Source organism: Chanodichthys erythropterus, chromosome 2, assembly GCF_024489055.1.
Source record: "Chanodichthys erythropterus isolate Z2021 chromosome 2, ASM2448905v1, whole genome shotgun sequence".
Lineage (NCBI taxonomy): Eukaryota > Metazoa > Chordata > Actinopteri > Cypriniformes > Xenocyprididae > Chanodichthys > Chanodichthys erythropterus.
This window is the reverse complement of record NC_090222.1, coordinates 33,613,243-33,637,470: the sequence shown is the minus strand read 5'-3', so window position 1 is coordinate 33,637,470 and position 24,228 is coordinate 33,613,243. Positions and strand designations below refer to the sequence as shown.

The window sequence follows — 24,228 nt, the reverse complement described above, 5'->3', positions numbered from 1 at the left end:
GTGTTTTAATGAATAAAACATACAATATGCTTTGTTTTTGCTGTTTTGGCTCTCTATTTACACATTAATGATAGCATATTTGACACAAGTCTGTAAGTTGTAAATATAAGTAACATTCTATTGTGCTTAACTCTTTCCCCGCAAGCCAGTTGCCAGCCAGCACCAGCATTTTTGATCATTTTCACAAAATTGTCATGGCTCCCAGAATATTTTGTTGTATGAATATGTGAACATGCAATATATCAAAAGAAATTCTAGCTTCATGCATTCTTTTTTATCAACACTTGAATGTGGGCTAATTTTATTTAAAAAAAGCAACATTTTGAATAAAAACCTGAGAAAATAGTGTTTTTGTCTAAGACTACATTCACACTGTCAGTCCATATCTGATTATTTATGTTTCCGAATGGAATCTGATCTAAATGTTCATTTAAACTACAATGATGTACTAGAAACAGAAAAGTTTTTCCTTTGCGTTTTTCACGTACAGACGACAATATTGTCATAACGATCCCTGTTCACATGGATCCATGAAAACGATTAAAAACGTTGTATTTTGCTGCCAGGCCAGTAGTTGACAATGTCACTTTATAAAGAAACACTACACACCTATAGACTGAACATGTAATACGCATGCGCATGACGTCACCAGTTTCACAAATGTGCGTTTTTGTAGTCTATGCGGAGACGATAATGGTGTTGTTTTCAAAAACTTGCACTTTGAATCCCGTTTTCAAACGTTTGTGTTTTCAGACCCCCAAAACACGGCTGTTGTGTAAATGAACAGCCAAAACACATACAAAGTTTTCTGTTTTTATTTGAAAACGATGTTGTGATGTTATCTCTTATTTCTTCAGCGACTTTCAGCATGTTTCCTATAACAACGTGTGACATATTTACATTTTACGTGCCGTAAGACAGTGATATAAACCACGCAAAATATTGGTCAGATTGATTTCCAGAAATGTGTTCTGAATAGGATTTCTAACCACATATGAATGTAGCTCAAAACTAATTTGTAAAAATCGTATTTTTTGCGTTCACACTTGCTAAATTTGATTGGATTCCAATTGGATATATTAAATATTGTTGTACCAAGTCGGTACTGAAAATGTAAAAATGTGACACTTTGAGCGCTGTTTAGCGGATTCGTAAACACCTCTGATTGGCCGCTGTGTTCACGCACTCAACATATATGTCTGTGATTGGGTGCAATGATCAACGCTTCAAAAACATGTTGTAAATAGACATCAATGACGCTCTACACCGAGTGCTTACACAGATACACACGGGAGTGTTTGAAAGCTGCTTTCAAATGGTCCCACTTTCAAAATGCTTTCAAACACTACCGTGTACTTTCAAATGCTTTCCACCCTTTCTCTAATCCTTAATTTTTGTTACTGTACTTTTAAGAATTCCGTATGCTAATGACTTTTATTACGACTGACTAACCTCTGTGTATTGGTATAATTCATACTGTCATTCATCAGGACAAGTTAAATAGCTGACTATTGAATATGCATTAATATGTAAATCTGAGATGTCATATGTTAATGGGGTCATGATGTCAGCTTAGTTTCCATAAATGGTCTTAGTGGACTGTTGAAGAGCATATAGTTTGATTAATTAATAAACATAGCATGTACGCTTTTTAGATTTTTAATCGATTGACTAAAATTAGTATGGTGCAACAGTTTTGTTCTGCTATTTATTTATAAGGACACTGCACCAGGGAAGTCTTATTGTGACTCATTGCATTTGGAAACTGAATGTTCTTGTTTATATTTTCTGCTTGCGTTGCATCATTTCTGAAATGTAGTAGTGCAGCGGATTTCATTCTGTTTTCATTTTAATGCAATTGTCAAAAAACTTGACACTGGCGGCTTACAGTCGATCTTTGTTTATTCAGTCTGGCCTTGTCTCATGAATGTCTCTGCGTTCAAAGACTCAGCCATAGATGGACTTCCTTATTTCAAAAACACGCTCATGAGAAATAGTCCAGTGATCCTGTTCCTCATCTGACACTTGAGTTACTAAGCAGTTGAGGGGAAAAACCAAACTATCTTCAGCTCTCCTTTTTTGCTCAGTTGTGATGATGTCCATGTATAGGCAATGTTATTGTGAATCTCAGATCTGCAGAATGAATCTTTTTAACACTGAAATACCTGCATGTTCTTTTCCTACACGATGACTGTCTGCTTTCAAACAAACGTGTCTCGATCACAGCCTCATATAGTTGTTGATTATTCAGACATTCAGTCAGCTGCACAGATGCCGGTTCTTTCAATCTAGGCCATTAGTGAAGCACAAGAGTTGTGTGTGTCTTTCTCTTTCTGTCTTTCTCCATCTGTCCACACAGACAGAGGAAGTGGTCGTCTCTCCGTCTGTATCGCATCTCTTTTGATTAGACGTGTTAAGAGAATAAAAGTGTGAGGTTTATCACTTCGCAGCTGACAGAAAGTCATATCTATTTTATGTTACTTGAAGGTGGTTTTTAAAGGTGAATCTTATGAAAACTGCCAAGAGATATCCAGCCATATTTCACATCCCAGACTTGCAACTTACGAAATCCTACGACAGTGAGTAAGACACCCCCCCCCCCCCCCTTTTTCTTTCCATTATATTTCACATCAAAATCAAAATCTTTTTTTTTTTCCATTATGCCATTTATTTAATGTCATAATGGAACAGTGAAGTGCATCTACCCCAAAAGTTTCATTATAAAAGGTATTATATAAAATAATTATGAATCGCAATTTTACAATCGCTTTTGTAATGTACAATTAAAAATATATATTCGATATATGATTTCTGCACTCTATTTTATGGAAGGTTGTTTCCGCCACTAAATAAAAAAATAAAAAAGTTCAACTTTAACGTACTTTATAACTCACAATTCTGACTTTATATCATGTAATTCTGACTTTATATAACGCAATTCTGACTTTATATCACGCAATTCTGACTATAACTCACAATTCTGTCTATAACTCGCAATTCTGACTTTATATAATGCAATTCTGACTTTATATAACGCAATTCTGACTTTATATAACGCAATTCTGACTTTATATCTCGCAATTCTGACTTTATATAACGCAATTCTGACTTTATAACTCCCAATTCTGACTTTATATAATGCAATTCTGACTTTATAACTCGCAATTCTGACTATAACTCACAATTCTGTCTATAACTCGCAATTCTGACTTTATATAATGCAATTCTGACTTTATATAACGCAATTCTGACTTTATATAACGCAATTCTGACTTTATAACTCCCAATTCTGACTTTATAACTCGCAATTCTGACTTTATATAATGCAATTCTGACTTTATAACTCGCAATTCTGACTTTATATAATGCAATTCTGACTTTATAACTCGCAATTCTGACTTTATATAACGCAATTCTGACTTTATATCTCGCAATTCTGACTTTATATAATGCAATTCTGACTTTATATCTCGCAATTCTGACTTTATATAACGCAATACTGACATTATAACTTGCAATTCTGACATTATAACTTGCAATTCTGACTTTATAACTTGCAATTCTGACTTTATATAATGCAATTCTGACTTTATATAACGCAATTCTGACTTTATGACTCACAATTCTGACTTTATATAACGCAATTCTGACTTTATAACTCGCAATTCTGACTTTATATCATGCATTTCTGACTTTTTATAACGCAATTCTGACTTTCTAACTCGCAATTCTGACTTTATATAACGCAATTCTGACTTTATAACTCCCAATTCTGACTTTATATAACGCAATTCTGACTTTATATCTCGCAATTCTGACTTTATATAACGCAATACTGACATTATAACTTGAAATTCTGACATTATAACTTGCAATTCTGACTTTATATAACGCAATTCTGACTTTAACGCAATTCTGACTTTATAACTTGCAATTCTGACTTTATATAACGCAATTCTGACTTTATAACTCGCAATTCTGACTTTATATAACGCAATTCTGACTTTATAACTCCCAATTCTGACTTTATATAACGCAATTCTGACTTTATATCTCTCAATTCTGACTTTATATAACGCAATACTGACATTATAACTTGCAATTCTGACTTTATAACTTGCAATTCTGACTTTCTAACTCCCAATTCTGACTTTATATAACGCAATTCTGACTTTATAACTCCCAATTCTGACTTTATATAACGCAATTCTGACTTTATATCTCGCAATTCTGACTTTATATAACGCAATTCTGACATTATAACTTGCAATTCTGACTTTATAACTTGCAATTCTGACTTTATATAATGCAATTCTGACTTTATATAACGCAATTCTGACTTTATGACTCACAATTCTGACTTTATATAACGCAATTCTGACTTTATAACTCGCAATTCTGACTTAATATCATGCAACTCTGACTTTATATAACGCAATTCTGACTTTATAACTCCCAATTCTGACTTTATATAACGCAATTCTGACTTTATATCTCGCAATTCTGACTTTATATAACGCAATACTGACATAACTTGCAATTCTGACATTATAACTTGCAATTCTGACTTTATAATTTGCAATTCTGACTTTATATAACGCAATTCTGACTTTAACGCAATTCTGACTTTATAACTTGCAATTCTGACTTTATATAACGCAATTCTGACTTTATAACTCGCAATTCTGACTTTATATCATGCAATTCTGACTCTATATATAACGCAATTCTGACTTTATATCATGCAATTCTGACTTTATATAACGCAATTCTGACTTTATATCTCGCAATTCTGACTTTATATGACGCGATTCTGACTTTATATAACGCAATTCTGACTTTAACGCAATTCTGACTTTAACGCAAATCTGACTTCAACGCAATAACTCGCAATTCTGACTTTATATTCTGATAAAAAATTTCACAATTCTGACTTTTTTCTCAGAATTGTGAGATATAAACTCACAATTGCAACAAAAAAAGTCAGAATTGTGAGTTAAAAAGTCAAAATTACCTTCTTAATTTTTTAACAAGCTTTCATACTATTTAGTTTATGAGGATAATGATAATAATTGTTATTTTGGGCTAGCAAAATAATAAAATAGGTTTAATTTTTTTATGCTAAACATTATATCTTAATTTTTGACCTGGAAATCTGACTAGAATGCAGAAATAATCTGAGATTATCAATGATGAATTTTTGAGTCTTTTGCAATGCAACTAAAAATGGTAAAAAGTGTTAAAGTGAGCTGAGAGTACTAGGCTAGCTGAAAACATTTCTATTTGTTATTTTTAATTAAACAAACATGCAAGAGATGGGTGTTCCAGTTCGGTGGAAATTTGCAGTGCTAGAGTTCCTGTGTTAATGATCGTTCACATCCTCTGGTGTTGTGTTGGTTATTCCTAACTGGTGTGGCATGACACAAAGCAGGAATGAAGGCAGGAATTAGAGGATGTAAACATGCCATTCGGTAGAAACGTTAATCAACACACTCACACACACGGCCGCCTGAGCTGGTCAAAACATCATCCGTCTCACACTCGGCCCGATCTGCCCGGACATTACATCTTTGTGTTTTTTTCACACGTGACGTTCTTTAAATTCCCATAAAATGAGTCGTTCTCATTTCTCAGGCATGAGCGGACTGTCCATGCTCTTACGTGTTTTGTTTTCATACTCGAGTTGAGCGCCAATTAATCTGAGGCTTCTGAGACAGGTTTGATATAGACATCATAATTCATTCGTATTTGTAAAGATCTTCACTTTTTTATATGGACATTTTTTTGGATGGATGGATGGATGGATGGAGTGGTATTTTAAAGGACAGTGTTTTAAAACCATAGTGGTGCATGATTGACAATTGAAATTTGTCCAAATAACAGGAATGTAGGCCAGTTGAAGCTCTTGATCCATTTACTGCACTGAATCACTATGACCGACTTACGTAGATGAATAGTTTTTTACAATGGTTTTTGCAGGGGAAAACATTATGAAGAGGCTTTTTAATTTGAAATGCAAATAATAAAGTGGTTGATGTACAAAGGAAACTACAGTACAGCCTGTCCAATGATATCATCCGTATTTTTTAGTAGTAGCGACTGTAGTGGAGGTGGCTGATTGATCGAATGCACTGATTCTTAAATGTTTTCATCTAATCTGCCCTTTTTCAAACCTTCTGACTTATTGTATTGACTACATCTGATGTATATAGTAGTTCTTTGCTGGTGGTGTCAGGCTGTCTACAGTATATCTGCTGAAACTCATGAATCATAAAACAACATTTCCCAAAATTAAGTCACATGCCCAGTATTATCCAAACTGTTTGCAATAGAGGAGTTTTAGAGATGTACTGTATATGTTGGCAAATAGGGACTTTAAGCAACAGCTGTTGATGAAACGGCAACGACGACTGGAAGTAAACTGTCAACTGCCGTAGCTAAAGAATGCAAAAATCACTAAGCAACAACAAAGAGGATGGCGTGGATCATTTAATCATTTGACATAGTAAACAATACATTACATGTAAATAAAAGCAAGAGAATGGTTGCTGTTGGCATTAAATGACATAGATACAAATAAAATACCACATAACCATAGAACATAACATTTACTTATCTAATCTGTCACGTATTATCGACTACGGCAAATCGGCTACCCTGCCGTAGTAGACGGTTACAGTAGAACGTCAAGAAGTAGCAGTTAAATTTGCGCATGCGCAATGGAACGCCAGAATGCCGTTGCCGTTGTATCAGCAGCTGCTGCTTAAAGTCCCTAATTTCTCCATGTGGTAACCCAGTGGAAAGTCTTAGAGATTGCTCTTCCATAGCTCTGGAGACTTCATTGAGTTCTTAGTTTTGTATGTGCTCCACTTTAATCTCAGATTTTCTGGTTTGTAAATGTGGGTCACTAGGATTTGTGATGACTTTAGCATTTAACATGTTGGGTATAGAAACTTCTATTCTCTGGCTGTTAGTCTTGGTGAGTTTCACAGTGAAAGTCTAGTTTAGACTAGTTCAGTCATTGTGCTGAAATTGCCTGCTTCCTTCCTTTTGCAGTATTCTGTTACGAGGATGTTGAGACATCACCTCTGCCCCCTTTGTGCTGTTTCTCAGACTCAAATTTGGCAATGAATCAGAATGAGAGTGCATTCTGGCAGGTTTGGGAGTATTGGTACATTGTGTTATGTTCTCCGTGTCTGCTAGAAGAAATTCAGAACTCACAATGTAAATCAACATTTGTTCATGACTCCATTACCTTGCTAGTATCAGGTTGGACTCCCTTTTGGCTCCATAACTGCCTTAATTCTTCGTGGCATAGATTCAACAAAGTGCTAGAAACATTCCTCAGAGATTTTGGTCTATATCGACATGATCGCATCACACAGTTGCTGCAGATTTGCTGTAGATTTGTCATATTTTTTGATCCGATGACTGTGAAGGTCATTTCAGTATAGTAAACTCATTGTCATGTTCAAGAAACCAGTTTGAGATGATTTGAGCTTTGTGACATGGAGCTTTATTCATCAGAAGATGGGTCCACTGTGGTCAGACCCAAAGGGATGGACCTGGTAAGCAACAATACTCAGGTAGGCTCAGGCTGTAGTGTTTAAACTCATGCTCAGTTGGTACTAAGAGGTCCAAAGTGTGCCAAGAAAATATCCCCCACACCATTACAGCCTGAACTGTTGATACAAGGCAGGATGGATCCATGCTTTCATGTTGTTGACCCTACCATCTGAATGCTGCAGCAGAAATTGAGACTCGTCAGACCAGGAAATGTTTTTCCAATTTTCTATTATCCAATTTTGATGAGCCTGTGCGAACTGTAGCCTCAGTTTCCTGTTCTCGGCTGACAGGACTAGCACCCACTGTGATCTTCGTCTGCTGTAGCTCATCTGCTTCAAGGTTGGACATGTTGTGCGTTCAGAGTTGCCTTTCAATCAGCTCGAACCAGTCTGGCCATTGTCTGACTTCTGGCATCATCAAGGCTTTTTCTTCCACAGAACTGCCGCTCACTGTATATTTTCTCTTTTTTGGACCATTCTCTGTAAACCCTAGAGATGGTTGTGCATGAAAATCCCCGTAGATCAGCAGCTTCTGAAATACTCAGAACAGCCCATCTGGCACCAACAATCATGCCACATTCAAAGTCACTTAATTCTTCACCATTCTGATGCTCAGTTTGAACTTCAGCAGATCGTCTTGACCACACACACACACACTGGCGGTTAAAAGTTTGGAATAATTGAGACTAACACTAAAGACTGAAGAAATGGCTGCTGAAAACACAGCTTTGTCATCAAGGGAGTAAATTAAAATTTATTAAAATAGAAAGAAGTTATTTTAAAATGTAACAATATTTCACAATATTTCTGTTTTACTGTATTTTTGATCAATTAAATTCAGCCTTGTTTACATCAGCATGAGTTTGAAAATTACATTTCATTGGTTCAGACTCATGCCATCGAGAATTCGCTGTAAATATTCACAAAGCTAGAATGCTGCACTTTAAAACAATACCAAACTTGTGCTGAAAGGAAGCGGCAGTCATCCAAAAGCGACCAAAGAAAAAATATCCATTTTTCATTGATAAAGGAAAATAAAGAAAACTTACAAATAAAGATACTTTTAGATGTTGAATTGATATTTGGAGCATTGGGATCACTAGACGGGGGCTTAATGAACTCATTTTTGTGAAAACCTCAAATTTGACCAAAATTGACATTTTTCACTTGTTTTGTCTGTATCTCGGAATTAGGCTGTGTGCATTCCGACTCATTTTGCCAGCACGGGTCACATATGTATATTCCAGATAACATTGAAATCATTTATTCTGGCTTTAGTACAATCACAATATTAAGCAGTTATTCATTTTTCGAAACATTTTTTTAACACAACACCAATTTTTCTAATGCAGTATAAATGGGTAGTTGTGCATGAAAATGTCTAGCTGTCATTATATTTTAGGAAAGTAGTCCTTAAGATCATCTTATTTAGGGGGCCTTGGCATCAAAGTTTAAGACCCCTGTCATATAGACTTTGAGAGTGGGTTCTTTTGACCTTCAAAACACCCTAAACCACACGACACGCTGGTATTGTGGCTGTAAGTTTTGCATAATGCAAATATCTAGTATATTTATTCCTCAGCAGACACCTAGAATCTTGTTTCTCTCTGAACTTGATGCCTGAAGTGGCTGTTAAAAATGGTTGGATATGGCTGCTATTCCTGTTATGACTATGCAAATATTTGCAATGCATTATGCGGGGATATTTTTCTGGGATAGCAGTGATTCAGCTGTTTCTGTGGCCGTATGTCTTCTGTGGTAAACATTTACACTGAGAGATAGTGAAGAGAGAGGTGGAGACTGAGATAAAAGATGTACGTCAGCAAAGAGAAATAAATCTCGTCTTTTTAGAGCCAAGGAGAAAGGGGGAATTATCTGTGTGTGTGTGTGTGTGTGTGTGTGTGTGTGTGTGTGTGTGTGTGTGTGTGTGTGTGTGTGTGTGTGTGTGTGTGTGTGTGTGTGTGTGTGTGTGTGTGTGTGTGTGTGTGTGTGTGTGTCACACGTGAACTGTGTGTGACTGGCATGTGGACAGTCAGGGTAAGAGATGTTCAGGTTCCTAATGACCACACACACACATTTGCAGTATCTCTGGGTAAAGCTCATGCGCATGGAGAAGCATTTGAAGAGCTGAGCCACACCATGGCATCTGATTGGCCTGGGGAGGATGCAAGAAAAGGGGCCAGGCTCCGCCTCCCTCCCCCCCCTCCTGCGCGTGTTAGAAAGGAGATAGCTTGAGGAGAGCAGACAGCTTCACTGCGCCGAGTGCCGAACACGCACTAATGCTGCATACTCTTGGGAGATCAGTCGACGCAGAGCTTTCTCCAGCTGAAGAACCCAAAACAAACCCACGTTCTGCATCCGCTGCAGATTAAGTGATGTTTAAGAGCGCTCTCCGCTCTGAGATCAACCCATCGTCCGCAGTCTCAGCAACACAGTATCCTCTTCATTCGTCCCGGCTGTAAGCATGGGAAGGCAAAGCCAAGATGCCACGTCCACCGCGGGCACGGGTACGGGCGGCGGCGGCCGCATGCAGCGCTCCCAGAGCCGCATGAGTCTGTCAGCCTCGTTCGAAGCGCTGGCAATCTACTTCCCCTGCATGAATTCTTTCGATGAGGAAGATGGAGGTAAGAGGATGAAGATGTGTCACATGAGATATTAAGTGTTTAGGTCTGAATGAGCATCTTGCATGTCAAAGTTCAGGTGTTTTGCAGAATATTTGGTGTTATGTGAGCACACCGATTCTATTCCTTTCATATTTAATTGGGTTTGTGATAGTTTATGTGTGTCTGGTGGAGTTTAAATAAACAATCTGCAGAATCATACGTGGCTGTCAGTAAAATAAAGTTATTTATGTGCATAAATTGCAGTGTCAGTTTTATAGCACTAAATAGTCACGCAGTCTTTGATGGACTCAAGCATCATCATGTGTTTTGACCTTGACGGTGCTTGATTGCTTTTCTCTACACAGCATCTCTCTCTCTCTCTATTTCTCTCCCTTCAGTCACTATAGAGATTAATATCATGGGAAATATTGTATGTTATCGTTGCAGAACAAATACCTTTTGGCTTTTGCATGATTTAGTGTGATGTGTAGGTACAACCGGATTCTCTTCAATCCATTAATATATTAAATTCTGGGTGAATCTCATGAGAACATGTCCAGGTCACATTTCATCCCAAAATCCAAAGGAAAAAAAAAAATAATAATAATTTTATTTTGCAAAAAAAAAAAAAAAATAATAATAATAATAATAAAGTCTGTTTAATTTTTATTGTATTATTTTCATTACAATTAAGCACATTTCTATTTTTTTTTTTTTTTACTGTACAGTGTTAATCAGCATAAATTAAAGGTAGTACAACACAAATACTATCATAATATGTAAACAATTTTCAAATTAATTAATTATTTTCATTTATTTTATTTATTAATATATTATTATTTATTTATTTCATTTATTAATGTTGTATTTTTTATTTTATTTTTTAATTTTTTTGTTCATTTATAATAATGATAGTTTTGGAACAAATGTGCTTAATTGTCATGAAAATAATCAAAATATAACTTATTTCTGATTTGGGTTGAAATATGACCTGAAACTGGACATGTCCTTAATCACTGAGCTTTTCAAGACATGATCAGAGAACCTGGGATGTCTCCTGACATTGTGCATCAGTGTATCTCAAGTTTATCTTGGTTAAGTTTAACAAGACCACAACTGTTATGAGTTCTCGATTATTATATACAGCTGTGCTGTTAGCACAGAAAAGGACATTCACATCCGCCGATATATTCGTCATCCTCTTGTGTTCAGCTACATCTCAGGGCCGAAAGCAGAGGCGGATGACATTGAATGAAATGAAAATCAAGCCTGCTGTGTGTGACCAGCAATTGAATGAATTTCAGCAGCTCAGCCATGTCTGCTTCCTGTAGCCTTCTCTCTCATCTTTTGAAGATGGGTTCTGCATTCTGAGTAGGCCTCACATTACTGTCCTCTTCATGCTTGTATTTCTGTTTGGCAGTAAAAGAACAGGATGTGCATTCATTTTGTTCATCAAGTTAAAGCAGTAAGCCACGAGAAGACTGTTTTTTGACTTAAGTGACTTATTGCCAACAGCAATATGATTAAGGGTGAAATTGAATCATAGTAATTGGAATAAACTACTGCTGCGTCTAGTAATATATTCATCTCTCTAACTGTAGACAGAGCGGCAGGCAACGTTGTCTGCATTATTATAGAATATGCGGTGCGTTTACTATAAGCAACTTTTTTCTACATATACAATTTTTGTTATACTGTAGTTAGTTATATCTCTCTTATTAGGTATAAAACAGCCTTACAAAATAAAAAATGCAAACATGATACAAAAAGGGTTTCCTCCTTTTTGTTATGGTAACAACCCTTTAGCGTACCATGGGAAACCTTTGAATGAAGTTAAATGTGTAATATCTGCTCTACTAGCAGCACCAGATAAAATTGCAGATGGAAATAATGAAAGTTTCCCAAACTCTGCTACCACCTCGTCTACCATTGTTTGCCAAACAGATAGTCCCACTTCAAAATGACACCATTGATTGACCTGAAATGCCATTTTAACCTGTTTTGAAAGTGCCACAGTGTTCACAATCGTCAGGACGTCAGTCTCTTCATATTGAACTGATAGAGAAGAAAGTATTTTAACATTGCAAACATACAGTATAATATGTATTTAACATGCACTGCTCCTGTCTGTATGATTGTTCAGCTGACACAGGTTGAGGTGTTTGGTCATGTCATGCTTAATTTTGGTTCAGTGCACCTGTATAACCCGTCATGTCAAATCACCCTGCGTCTCATGTAACAGACACTATGGCATGTCTGCAGGCCAGATATAGAAACAGAAAAATGCACTGTATCTAAAACAAGAAATTGTTGAGTGGGAGCAGAACCACATGTGCCTATACCTTCATTTCACACCCTCCACAGCACACCAGCTCTCACGTCTGAGCCACGTGTGAGGTTTTTAAATGTGCAGAAATGTGTCCTCCGTCACTCCACCTGAGACGTCTTGATATCCTGATTGACAGACTCTGTCTCTGTTTCTGTCTCTGTCTCTGTAGAAGCAGGAGGAAAGAAGCTGCGCAGCACTGTCCAGAGGAGCACAGAGACGGGTCTGGCCGTGGAGATGCGAAGCCGAATGACCCGACAGGCCAGCCGCGAATCCACTGACGGCAGCATGAACAGCTACAGCTCTGAGGGAAAGTGAGTAAAAAAAAACGTGCACACAAAACCATTCTGACAAGCATGACAGTGTGTGTGTATATATATATATATATATATATATATATATATATATATATATATATATATATATATATATATATATATATATATATATATATATATATATATATATATATATATATATAGTATATATGAATGTATATGGATATATGCATGATTTAAAATATTAGTATTAAAATGCATTAATAATAATAATAATAATAAATTGTTAGTATTATTATTACTATTACATGGTTATTAAAATTAATAACCATATAATAGTAATAATAATACTAACCATTTTTATATTCATATTGTAATATTAATTTTAAAAATATTAGTAAAAATAATAAAAAATAATGTATACATGTATATTTTAAATAATAATTTTAACAATGATTATTTAAATTATACATATATTTTTTATTATTTTTGATTATTTTAAATCGTTATTAATTTATGCGTATTGTAAGTAAAAAATAATAATAATAAAAACAATATATGTATATTTTTTATAATTTTTGTTATTAATAATACATTATTATTATTATTATTATTATTATTATTATATGGATATTAATATAATAATAATAAAAATAATAATAAAATAGTTATTAGATTAGAATATTATTTTATCTAATAGATAATAATATTATAATGTGTATATATAGATAATGTTAAATAATAATTATTTTAAAAAATTATATAAAAAAATAACAATATTAATAATAAAAAAAATAATAAAATACAACAGCATCTATTACCATGGAAAATCATTTCTATTCATTATTGTATTCTAACAAAATTCACAGTTATATACAGTATAACACAGTTATAGTCTAGGTTAGGACACTGCTCCAGAATAAACATTAAAATGAACATTGCCACAAAGTAAATGTAAAAAAAAATATAAATAAATAATGAGATCAAGCTCTAGTAATTTTCTAATCAAAGCCTTTTTTTCTTCCCAGCCTCATCTTCCCTGGAGTGAGACTCTCTTCTGACAGTCAGTTCACTGATTTTCTGGATGGACTTGGCCCCGCCCAGCTTGTAGGGAGACAGTCGTTAGCCACGCCCTCTATGGGTGAGCACTTGTTTATTTGACTTTCTGTATACACACCACTCTGGTGCACTCAATTCCCATGATGCAAGTCCTTACAGTAATATTAATCATGTGTAACTCATATATCCTTGAATTTGTTCATGTCTAGGTGACATTCAGATCGGGATGGTAGAGAAGAAAGGAGCTCTAGAGGTAGAGGTCATCCGAGCCAGAGGCCTTGTGGGAAAACCAGGTTCTAAGGCACTGCCAGGTGAGTGCGGTTACTCTTTCTGAAGGTGATTTCACAGGCGCCTGAAAACTCATCGCTCACGATTAAACTCCATCTGTTGTTCTTCTCCAGCCCCTTACGTAAAGGTGTATCTGCTGGAGAATGGCGCCTGCATAGCCAAAAAGAAAACAAAAGTAGCACGAAAAACACTGGACCCTCTTTACCAGCAGCAGCTGCAGTTTGAAGAGTCTCCAGGAGGAAAGGTTTTACAGGTATTATGTCACACTAATGGTTTTATTTACCATTACCGTTTGGCCGTTATCTTGTGATCATTTAGTCAATCAGTACTACCTTATCTAGAGATCTAGAGAGCCATTCATTTTTTTATATAAACTTTTTAGATTACACAATATAACACAGAATTTACACAATATTTTATATATATATATATTTGTATTTATATATATATATATATATATATATATATATATATATATATATATATATATATATATAAAATATTTATTTAGTTAGTTATTATTTATTTAATTGAATAAATTATATGAGCAAATAAAAATAATAAAATTACAGAATTTACACAATATTACACAATATAACAGAATTTACACAATATTATATATATATATATATATATATATATATATATAAAATTGCAATGTAAATTAATATTTATTTAGTTAATATTTATTATTTATTTAATAATTTAATAAATTATATGTGCAAATAAGAGTAAACAATATATATATGTATAGTATATGTATAATTGCAATGTAAATTAATATTTCTATATTTATTTATTTACTTGCCATATATGAGCAAATAAGATTAAATAATAAAATTACAGAATTGACAATATTACACAATAAAACACTTTTTGATACATTTATACATATTTTTTATATATATATATATATATATATATAAAATTGTGATGTAATTTTTTAAAATTTATTTAGTTGACATTTATAAGTTTAATGTATAGTAATAATAGTAATAATGTATTAATATACAATTTAATGAATTAATAAATTATGTGAGCAAATAAGTTTTAAAAAAAAATCCATAATTTACACAATATTACACATTAAAATATTTTTTTTTCCACAATATTTACTATTAAAATCCTCAATTAAAATTATTTTATTATGAGACCTGACCTCAGGCTGTCACTAATTTGTAGTTATTTATTTTTCTTTATTTATTTTTGTTATAATTTTTCTATGAGTGCAACTTGATATTGATGGCCTGTAATTCTCTTCCCTTTGTAGATCATTGTGTGGGGAGACTATGGACGTATGGACCACAAATCCTTCATGGGAGCCGCTCAGATACTTTTAGACGATCTGGACTTGTCCAACATGGTCATTGGCTGGTTCAAACTGTTTCCTCCCTCTTCATTGGTCGACCCAACCTTGGCCCCGTTGACCAGAAGAGCTTCCCAGTCATCTCTCGACAGCGGGTCCGGGCCGTTCGGTCGCTCGTAGCAGTTTCCTGAAATATAGCGTTATTGTAGCAGCCAATGGGTGGAGTTTGAGATTTGCGACAGGTCCCGTCCCCCCGGTAACACTGCATGCTTGATGTTGTGTGTTCAGAGCTTGTTTCTTAGGGGTGAAAAAAGCGGTCCTGTTTCTGCTCGCAAAAAAATGCGGCACGCGTCGTGCGCAAAGAGCACCCCCTAGAGGGCAGGGACGAGACGAAGCCGGAAATGGGCTCCTTAGCTCATGGAACGTCACAAATCCTGATCTTAGAACCTATTTGAAGCCATTGGAGTCTGAACAGAGAACTGAAATGTTGAGTTCTTCAGAAGCCCCTTTTGAAATGGGGTGAAACGTTCTCTTCGACTTTCATTTTCCATTTATGTTTCTTTTAATGTTGATGTATTTGTATCTACATGGGCTAACAGTGTTCCTTGGGTCAAGCCATGCCAACAGACCCAGAAATGTACACACAAAACAAGAATATGACGTGGGAATGGTCACCTCACTCCCCAGATATGATTCTGCTAGATCAATACAGAGATGAAATGTAGGTTTGAATCATCTTTTAAGATCAAATTGAATTACTTCTCTTGAAACTGTATGAAACCTAAAGAAGAAATAACGAGTTTTTTGTTGCATGGACACAACTTTAGCTGAACTTTAAAAAAAAAAAAAAAAAAAAAAGTAAATAGAAAATAAATGATTTTTCTCAAGACTGCTACTTGCAAAAAAAAGATGATGAGAAAAAAAAAGAAAAGAAAAAACAAACCGGATCAGCCATTTTCAACAATTTCTATTATTTTTAAAGATAAATTTCACTAGTGCATGGTTTTCATGGGGAGTGAATGCTACAGTGTGATTTGAAAAAAAAAAAAACAGAAAAAAAAACATGAAACTTTGTTTTTTTTTTTGTCCTGTAGACCGTTCATTGGTCTCTCTACTGTATTTTTACAGACAAGCAGTTAAATGACAAGCTTAACATTTTATTTACAGTGAAAAATCTGTTCATGTGACAAAGACGTAAAAAAATAAATGTCTATGATTTGTTATTGTAAAGGCGTAAGCCTTATGAAGCTAAAGATGATGTGCAAATTGTACATGTTTCTCTACTTCTCCCTTGTCCCAGGGTAAACTCTCTGTACTTCTTGCTTCCGTTGTCAGATTTCCACCCCGATATTGTTCCAGTTCTATTTCATTTTGATTTTCAGGGCTGTTCGTTTCCTGCAGCTCTTCTAGTTTTAGTCTGTATATTGTTTGAAGTTCATTCGTTTAACAAGCATGTTGAAAAGGGTTTTTGGCAACATGGCTTGGGCACATCTTACAGTAACTCAGCATGTTTTGATAAAGACGATATTTGGAGAAAAAAAAATGCAGTTTCTTGTACAGTGCATGTGGACGACGACCCCCCCCCCCATCCCCCTTCACCCCGAATTGAATTTTAGCAAAAATTAGGCAGTGGTCTCAAGCGGACCAGAAGGGCAAAATTCCGAATGAACATTCCACCTTGTAAAATCATACTTTGTTGACAAATTTAAGGGAAAAACGTGACCAGGGATTTTTATATCTTTAAGGAAATATGAGCTGCAGCATTCCTGACAAAAGAGCCCAAAATTTCACGAGATCTTTGTACCGGAGGCGGCTGCAGCTCGCTGACTTTCGCAGTATTGTGCTGTACAGTTTTCCCAGCATGATGCTGTCTGCAGAGAAATGCACATCGGGACGATGATATTGCCACACGATATACCTTTGGTTTTTATTTCTTCGTTTCAAGAAAGTAGAAGTCATTTAATATATTTTTGTTAGTTTATTTACAAGCCAAGACCTATTTATTTTTTATTTTCTATTTTTTAGTAAGAATCAGAGCTTCTTATATCTGAGCAGTTTATGACTCCTAGTTTTAATGCCTGAATGGAAACATATACTGAGACATTATACCTCTTCCTTTGAAAATGAACTCTACATTTTTCTGATTAATCAATAGGTTTTTTTTTTTTAAACTTATTAATCAAGCTTTCAATGTACTTATGATTTCTGTGTATGTCTGTCACAGTCAACAGAATTTTAATAGAGATCTCTATTAAAGCAAACTCTCTAAATGAATGGAAGTGGGATAATGTCTCATGATGTCAAAGATGTGTTCTATTCTATTTCAAATGCCTTCTATTTTGTTTTTTCTGTTCTTTTCTTTTTTTTCCTTCTTTTCTTTTTTTTTTGGTGCAATGTGTTCATGCCAAGGCTATGTCTTGGTCAAGTATGGTTGAGTACAGAGATTTATGTAAGTTATTTTTCAAATTAAAAAATAAAAAATGGATATTACACTGGAAAATGAGCGTTCACACACAAAAGCAATAAGTCTCTATTTATAGTGTTTCCTGATGTGACATGAAAACACTTATTTATACAGTTCTCTGAATGGTGTTATTTAGCAGTTTAATCTATGGTCTGTGTTTCTAATAAGAAACATTTATTATTATTATCAATGTTGAAAACAGTTGTGTACATTTTTTTTTCAGGATTCTTTGATGAATAGAAACGTCAAAAGAACAGCATTTATATGAAACAGAAAATGTTTTTGAAAGAAATTAAAGAAATTAATACTTTTATTTAGCAAGGATTCATTAAATTGATCAAACGTGACAGTAAAGACATTTATAATGTAACAAAAGCTATATATTTTTAATACAGCATTATTTTGTCCTATAGGTCCGTGTGTAATACAGCAACACCCCCAGGTTGTACATACATTAGTGGAAATTTGTTTTCCTACATATTATCAAAATGATCAATATACTTATATACAAATATACAATATACGAACAACATTTTTTTGTTTTTCAGAGAACAGTCATAAGGTGGTTTTTGTCCACACTTTTCTGTGGTTATGAGTAAGCGCTGAGATGATTGCTAAAAAAGGAAATGAACAACTGGGGGATAAAATAGATTCTTTCTGCTTTGACAGATAAATGCTGGACTGTCATGAATTGGCACCTCCGAGTCCAGACCTTAAATTCATTGAAAGTCTTCGGGATGTGCTGGAGGAGACTTTACAGAATGCTCACCTCTTGCATTGTCAATACAAGATCTTGACCAAAAACCGATGCACCTCTTAATGGAAATAAATATTGTGATGTTATTTCCATCAAGAAGTGCATCCATTTTAGTTCAATATCTTGTATTGACCATGCAAGAGGTGAGCATTCTGTAAAGTCTCCTCCAGCACATCCCGAAGACTTTCAATGAAGTTAAGGTCTGGACTCAGAGGTGCCATATGTGAAAATAATGCTTCATGCTCCTCCCAACCATTCTTTCACAATTTAAGCCTGATGAATTTTGACATTGTCATCCTGGAATATGGCCGTGATTCATCTGCCTACATGGTTAAGAAATTAAAAGCGACACACTCCATCAATTAGGGTTAAAAGAACCATTGCCAAACATATAACATGCTAGAAACATAATAATCACTGTAATAATGATCCATTCATAGATTCTTAAAAGGGTCCTTGATTATGATTTCACTTTTTTAACTTTAGTTAGTGTGTAATGTTGCTGCTTGAGCATAAACAACATCTGCAAAGTTACAACGCTCAAAGGCCATGTTGGGCTGCTTTAGAGAAGAGAAAGAGTTGTAGTAGTGGAGTGTTATATGCCGAACTGCTCCAAAAACAAGGGTCAATTCAATGCTGGAATTGCACAAAAGATGAACATGACTATTACAACTTGTGAAAAGAGGCATAAATTTAAGTATTTGCCTATTAAAATCCAAACAGTGACTTTTTTGGCTTACTTATATTGTCATATATATTTAAAGACTATCATAGTTATAATCATAAATATAATATTTTTATTTATTAAGGTTATTCATGTGTTATATCATAGTATAATTTTGTCTTGTAGGTCCTGTGTATTAAAGCAGCACCCCCAGGTTGTATGTACATTATCAAAATGATCAAGATATTAGAAAGCAAGCATACAGCTTTCCACAAACAACTGAATTACATTGTTTTTTGTCAGAGAACACATTTATACAATGTTGTTTTTAGTCAGCGCTATTCTGTGGTTATGAGTAAGCTCTGAGTTGATGGCTAAAAAAGGAAGTGAACAACTGGGGGATAAAACAGCTTCCTGCTTTGACAGATATATAAATGCTGCACTGTCACAACACAATCATAAGCTGATACAATTCCAGAAAAATTAAAGGTAAGTTACATTTAATAAATTATCTTACTGTAAATTCAAATCAGAGGATGGAGGTTTTGTCATCACTGTACAAAATCAAATGTAGCATTATATGAGAGACTAAATTGTATTTACAGATTTATTGTTGCTTCGTTCTACATTATAACAAATTTATGCCACACTGACAAATGTCTGAATGTTGTTGCATAAGATGATAAACTTTTTTTTAGCCATTTATTTCAATTAACCATCTACTCTCATGTATCTGAACCACAAAGTAATAGCATATATCTCTTGTTTTATCATTTAAAACCTAATGTACTTATTTTTGTTCAAGGTTTTACATGGTTGCACACGTGCTTGTGCTACTGTATATTTCCAAAAAAAATCCACTTGATTTGATATTTTGTTATCTAATGCAATGATATTCACATTTTTAAGTCTGGTTTATATGTTTTAAAGCCCACTAAAAAATAATGCAGGACTCATTAACCAATTCATTATAGCCTATAGTGATGAAATCATAAGCTATCATCATTTTCAAAATCTCTGTCCCTGTTATTTCAGGTTATTGAGACAATGATGATTCAAACTATATTTTATCAGCTGTCAGAAAAACTAAGATGGGTCTGGTCCAAAATATATGGTCTCTACACAACCAACACCACAAAAAGCTGGAAGGAAAAACACCTTCTCCTGCTGACCTGCTTTACCACCAGCCTCATTCTGAGCACCTTCCTCTTCATCATCCTTCACTTTTCCTTCAAATGTGTTCAGGAGGTCTCGGTTCCCCTCACTTGTGTTTTTTGTATAAGCTTAACACCAGCGATGTATTTCTCAGAAAGGATTCGTTGTTTCGGAGCCCTGATTTTGATCTCGATGGGTATGAAGCAAGTGAAGGGTCTTCTTCTCACATTAGGAACAAGTTCAGTGATTTTCTTCAACATCCAGAACATGTTACAGAACATGAGACTGCTTGCAAAAGGCCTCCTCTGCAACTTGGAGGAAAAGTTACTGGATATTAATATAGAACCCCTTGGAAATTATATTAAAATGCTAAGGTGGGTGGGAAATCAGCTTAAAAGTTACTTTATAAGCTTTTCGCTTGGGACCTATCATGCAGATTTTACACTTAAAGCAAAGGTGGACTCTGAGCTCTTCAAAGTTCACCTCTCTGAGGCCGAACAGGCTCTAAACCAGACAGCGCAAAGTGTGTTAGCACTGACCAATGCTTTGTCTTCAATAGGAAAGATATTGTCTCCAACATTAGGTCTTTTATTTCTTGTGCTCCTCACTGCTCTATACCTGAAAAGATTTAATTTAGACGAAAAGTACAACAACATATACATCACGAAAACTTTCCGTAGCTTTGACGAGCAGCAAAGGGACAAGGGAAAACTGTGTGTCCTTCCGCTCAACAAAAGCGAATCGGAACATTATATAGTGACTCCGTCCATCCGTCCGACGGGCCGGCAGTGGAAAGCCATGCTCAAGTTCAGTATTCCTATATTCACTCACTGTCTCACCTGGCTGGTGTTTATTAGTCTCGACGGCCTGATTTACTGGCTTATTGTGGTTCTGAGCAAGCGGCTCGGGGAACTGGAGCCACTCCGTGTTCCTGTGGGGATAAAACTGCAGGTAAGCAAGAAAGATGGAGTGCTGTTCTACATACTGTATACTTGAATACGTCCTTTAGTCCGTGCTGAATAATAACAGAACTGTATTTAGCACACACACACACACACAAACGTCTTGTGCTTTTGTGAACGAAGCCACAGTCACATTCCTGTATCGTCACTATAATCCGGTTTCACTTTATGTGAAAACTGAATTGTCCGAATAGAAACCTATTTAGCTTTTCAAACCGGAATAACCATCATATTATGCTGCTGTGTAAACATTACCACAGATATCGATAATATAAAAGACAAATATTCTGCTTGTGTGAGCATATACTGATAGTTCACCCAAAAATGAAAATTCTCTCATTTATTACTCACCCCCATATCGTTCCACACCCGTAAGACCTTCGTTCATCTTTGGAACACAAATTAAAATATTTTTGATAAAATCTGATGGCTCAGTGAGGCCTCCATTGCCAGCAAGATAATTAACACTTTCAGATGCCTAGAAAGCTGCTAAAGACATATTTAAAACAGTTCACGCAGTTTGATACACACTCCGAACCTTTCGATTCGAAACAAATGATTCGTAAAGCTTTGAAGCTTCATGAAGCAGTTTTTTTTTTAATCGCTCATCAGCCTAGATATTGTTGAATAAAGTCATTATTTTGTTTTCGCTTCATAACATTAAGGTTGAATCACTGTAGTCACATGAACTGTTTTAAATATGTCTTTAGTATAGCTTTCTGGGAATCTTAAAGTGTTAATTGTCTGAAGTTGGACGAAGGTCTTACAGGTGTGAAACAACATGAGGGTGAGTAATAAATGACAGAATTTTCATTTTGGGTGAACTAACCTTTTAATTTAGCACTTCATGTCATTCCAAGCCTTTTTCTTAGTAATTTTTAGAAAAATGTCTCAGTATTTTTGTCCAGTTAAAGTCAATTCAGTCCAATTAGCCTATGTTTGGACCAGAACATTCTTCAAAATATCTTATTTTGTGTTTCAGAGAAAGTCATATTGTTTTGGAATGACATGAGTGTAAGTAAATGATGGCCACGTACACACTGTAAGTTTCAGGGGAGTGAATCCACTAAAATGATCGTTACATGTGTGTACGGAACACGACTCACTCTCGAAAATGCGATGATTGACAGCTTGGAAACCATAGCGACGTTCTGGCGTCTCTAGTGTTTTGGTATCCGTTATCGTGACTAAGTAATATTAAAATGACAAAACACAGCAATTTAATTAAACGCACTAACAGTCGACGGAGGCGTCGTGTTTCAGCATAAAGCATTTGGATAGGCTTGTGTTTTCCCTGTGATTCGCCGCGCATACACGAAAGACACACGTTACACCGGTGTACGTCAACGTCATTAACAACTAGTTGCTCAGCTCGGTTCCGTACACACGGCATAGAGTTTCTGTAAATGCGGTTGTCACTCCCGTATTTTACTGAACTGTGTGTGTACAGAACGCGATTAAGCACTAAGGTGAACTGACAACCGAATTTAGCTGCAGTGTGTACGTGGCCGATGACAGAATTTTTATTTTTGGGTGAACTAATATTCCTTTCATAACAAAACTGTATGTTAATCGCCACTGGTATCATACTTATCTTTTTCCATTTTCTCCTTTTTTGTTTCGAAAGGAAGCGACATTATTTCTAGGCTTACCCGTTGCAGAAAATGCAAAAGGGGAGAATTTTTCCTACACGGTGTCTCTGTTTGAGAAGAAGTGCTTGCCTGAACCAGAACTGTGGCTCTATCAGTCTCTGGTTCCTCTGTCAGTTGTCCTGGCCTTTCTGGTTGGTCTGATTCTGCTGTCATCACAGATGGTCCAGCTTAGGATTGTGCTATCTGAGCAGTTTTTCCCAGATGTCGCAAAGAAAAGAGCTGCCTATCTACATGAAAAGATTTTAAGAAAGCGGGGCAAAACTGAAGCAGAAAAACATGAAGGAGATCTGAAGAGTTTAGCCATTCAGGTTCGTAGGAAATATTCACTGAACAAATTCACTCAGTGTCTAAATCAATATTTTTATAATGTTTAAAACAGAATAATTTTACTTATTCAAGATGTAAAGACATGTTTTAGATTGTATTAACAAAATGGCTTCTTTTTTGTTTTTTATTGCAGCCCAGTTTTTGGTGCCCCTTACTCTTCCATAAGCACAGAACAAACCCTGATGTGGTTTAAATATGCTTGAAGTTTGTTACAGTCTGTTAATCGGCCATAGTCACAGGTTTGATAGAGTACATGTGGACAACACAATTTACAGGTGTTTTGTTATCAAAAAGTGCACCTTAGCCTTGCACTGTATACAGAAAGGGGTTCTGCTTGTGGTGACCCAGTGGTCAGAGTATAGAAGGCAATGGGATTGTAGCCCATAGGCCCTAGTGATCAGTTTGTGTTGTATAGACCCAGGAGCCGTGGTGGTCATCGCACACTGTATGTGACCAGGGCCCTGGTTTTCTTTTTTACTAAGCTATGTCATGCTCACAAATACAGTGAAATCAGTAATATTGTGAAATAGTGTTACCATTTTAAAGTAAATGTTTTCTATATTAATATATTTTAAAATGTGATTTATTCCTGTGATGGTAAAGCTGAATTTTCAGCATCATTACTCCAGTCTTCAGTGTCACATGATCCGTCAGAAATCATTCTAATATGCTGATTTGCTGCTCAGGGTTAAAAAAATAGTTATGCAATTGTTGTTGAAACTGTGATACTTTTGTGTGTGTGTGTCCAAAAACTGATTTGTCTTCTCTGAGTCTGATCAGGGCAGAAAATAAAATTTTATTAAAACATTGTGTAGCTAAAAA

At 35.2% G+C, this 24,228-nt stretch overlaps 2 protein-coding genes across 4 annotated transcripts in view; both read left to right on the top strand.

Annotated features, from left to right (window-relative positions):
* Positions 1-18,127, top strand: part of rims2a (regulating synaptic membrane exocytosis 2a) — a 236,105-nt gene extending 217,978 nt beyond the window's left edge. The window contains exons 1-6 of one of the 3 annotated variants that reach the window (XM_067410756.1): positions 9,806-10,189; positions 12,667-12,808; positions 13,801-13,913; positions 14,041-14,142; positions 14,233-14,372; positions 15,390-18,099. In XM_067410756.1, the coding sequence (XP_067266857.1) occupies positions 10,030-10,189; positions 12,667-12,808; positions 13,801-13,913; positions 14,041-14,142; positions 14,233-14,372; positions 15,390-15,605 (873 nt within the window). In that variant the 5' untranslated portion in view covers positions 9,806-10,029 and the 3' untranslated portion in view covers positions 15,606-18,099. Of the gene's footprint in view, positions 1-9,805; positions 10,190-12,666; positions 12,809-13,800; positions 13,914-14,040; positions 14,143-14,232; positions 14,373-15,389 lie in introns of those variants that run through there. The other 2 variants (XM_067410743.1, XM_067410751.1) reach the window with 2 other exon arrangements.
* A 1,566-nt stretch (positions 18,128-19,693) lies between these two features.
* LOC137036498 (dendritic cell-specific transmembrane protein) lies at positions 19,694-23,671 on the top strand. The gene is made up of 3 exons (XM_067410718.1): positions 19,694-21,416; positions 23,055-23,387; positions 23,540-23,671. Exons 1-3 carry the CDS (start codon positions 20,358-20,360, stop codon positions 23,597-23,599), a joined length of 1,452 nt encoding a protein of 483 aa, XP_067266819.1. The 5' UTR covers positions 19,694-20,357; the 3' UTR covers positions 23,600-23,671.
* The last annotated feature ends 557 nt before the right edge of the window (positions 23,672-24,228 follow it).

Bases quoted from the DNA above. Each gene is read 5' to 3' on its own strand.
- LOC137036498 (XM_067410718.1), top strand. From the start codon at position 20,358: ATGATGATTCAAACTATATTTTATCAGCTGTCAGAAAAACTAAGATGG. The intron at 21,417-23,054 runs GTAAGCAAGAAA...TTGTTTCGAAAG, and splicing joins CTGTGGGGATAAAACTGCAG to GAAGCGACATTATTTCTAGG. The intron at 23,388-23,539 runs GTTCGTAGGAAA...TTTTTATTGCAG, and splicing joins TGAAGAGTTTAGCCATTCAG to CCCAGTTTTTGGTGCCCCTT.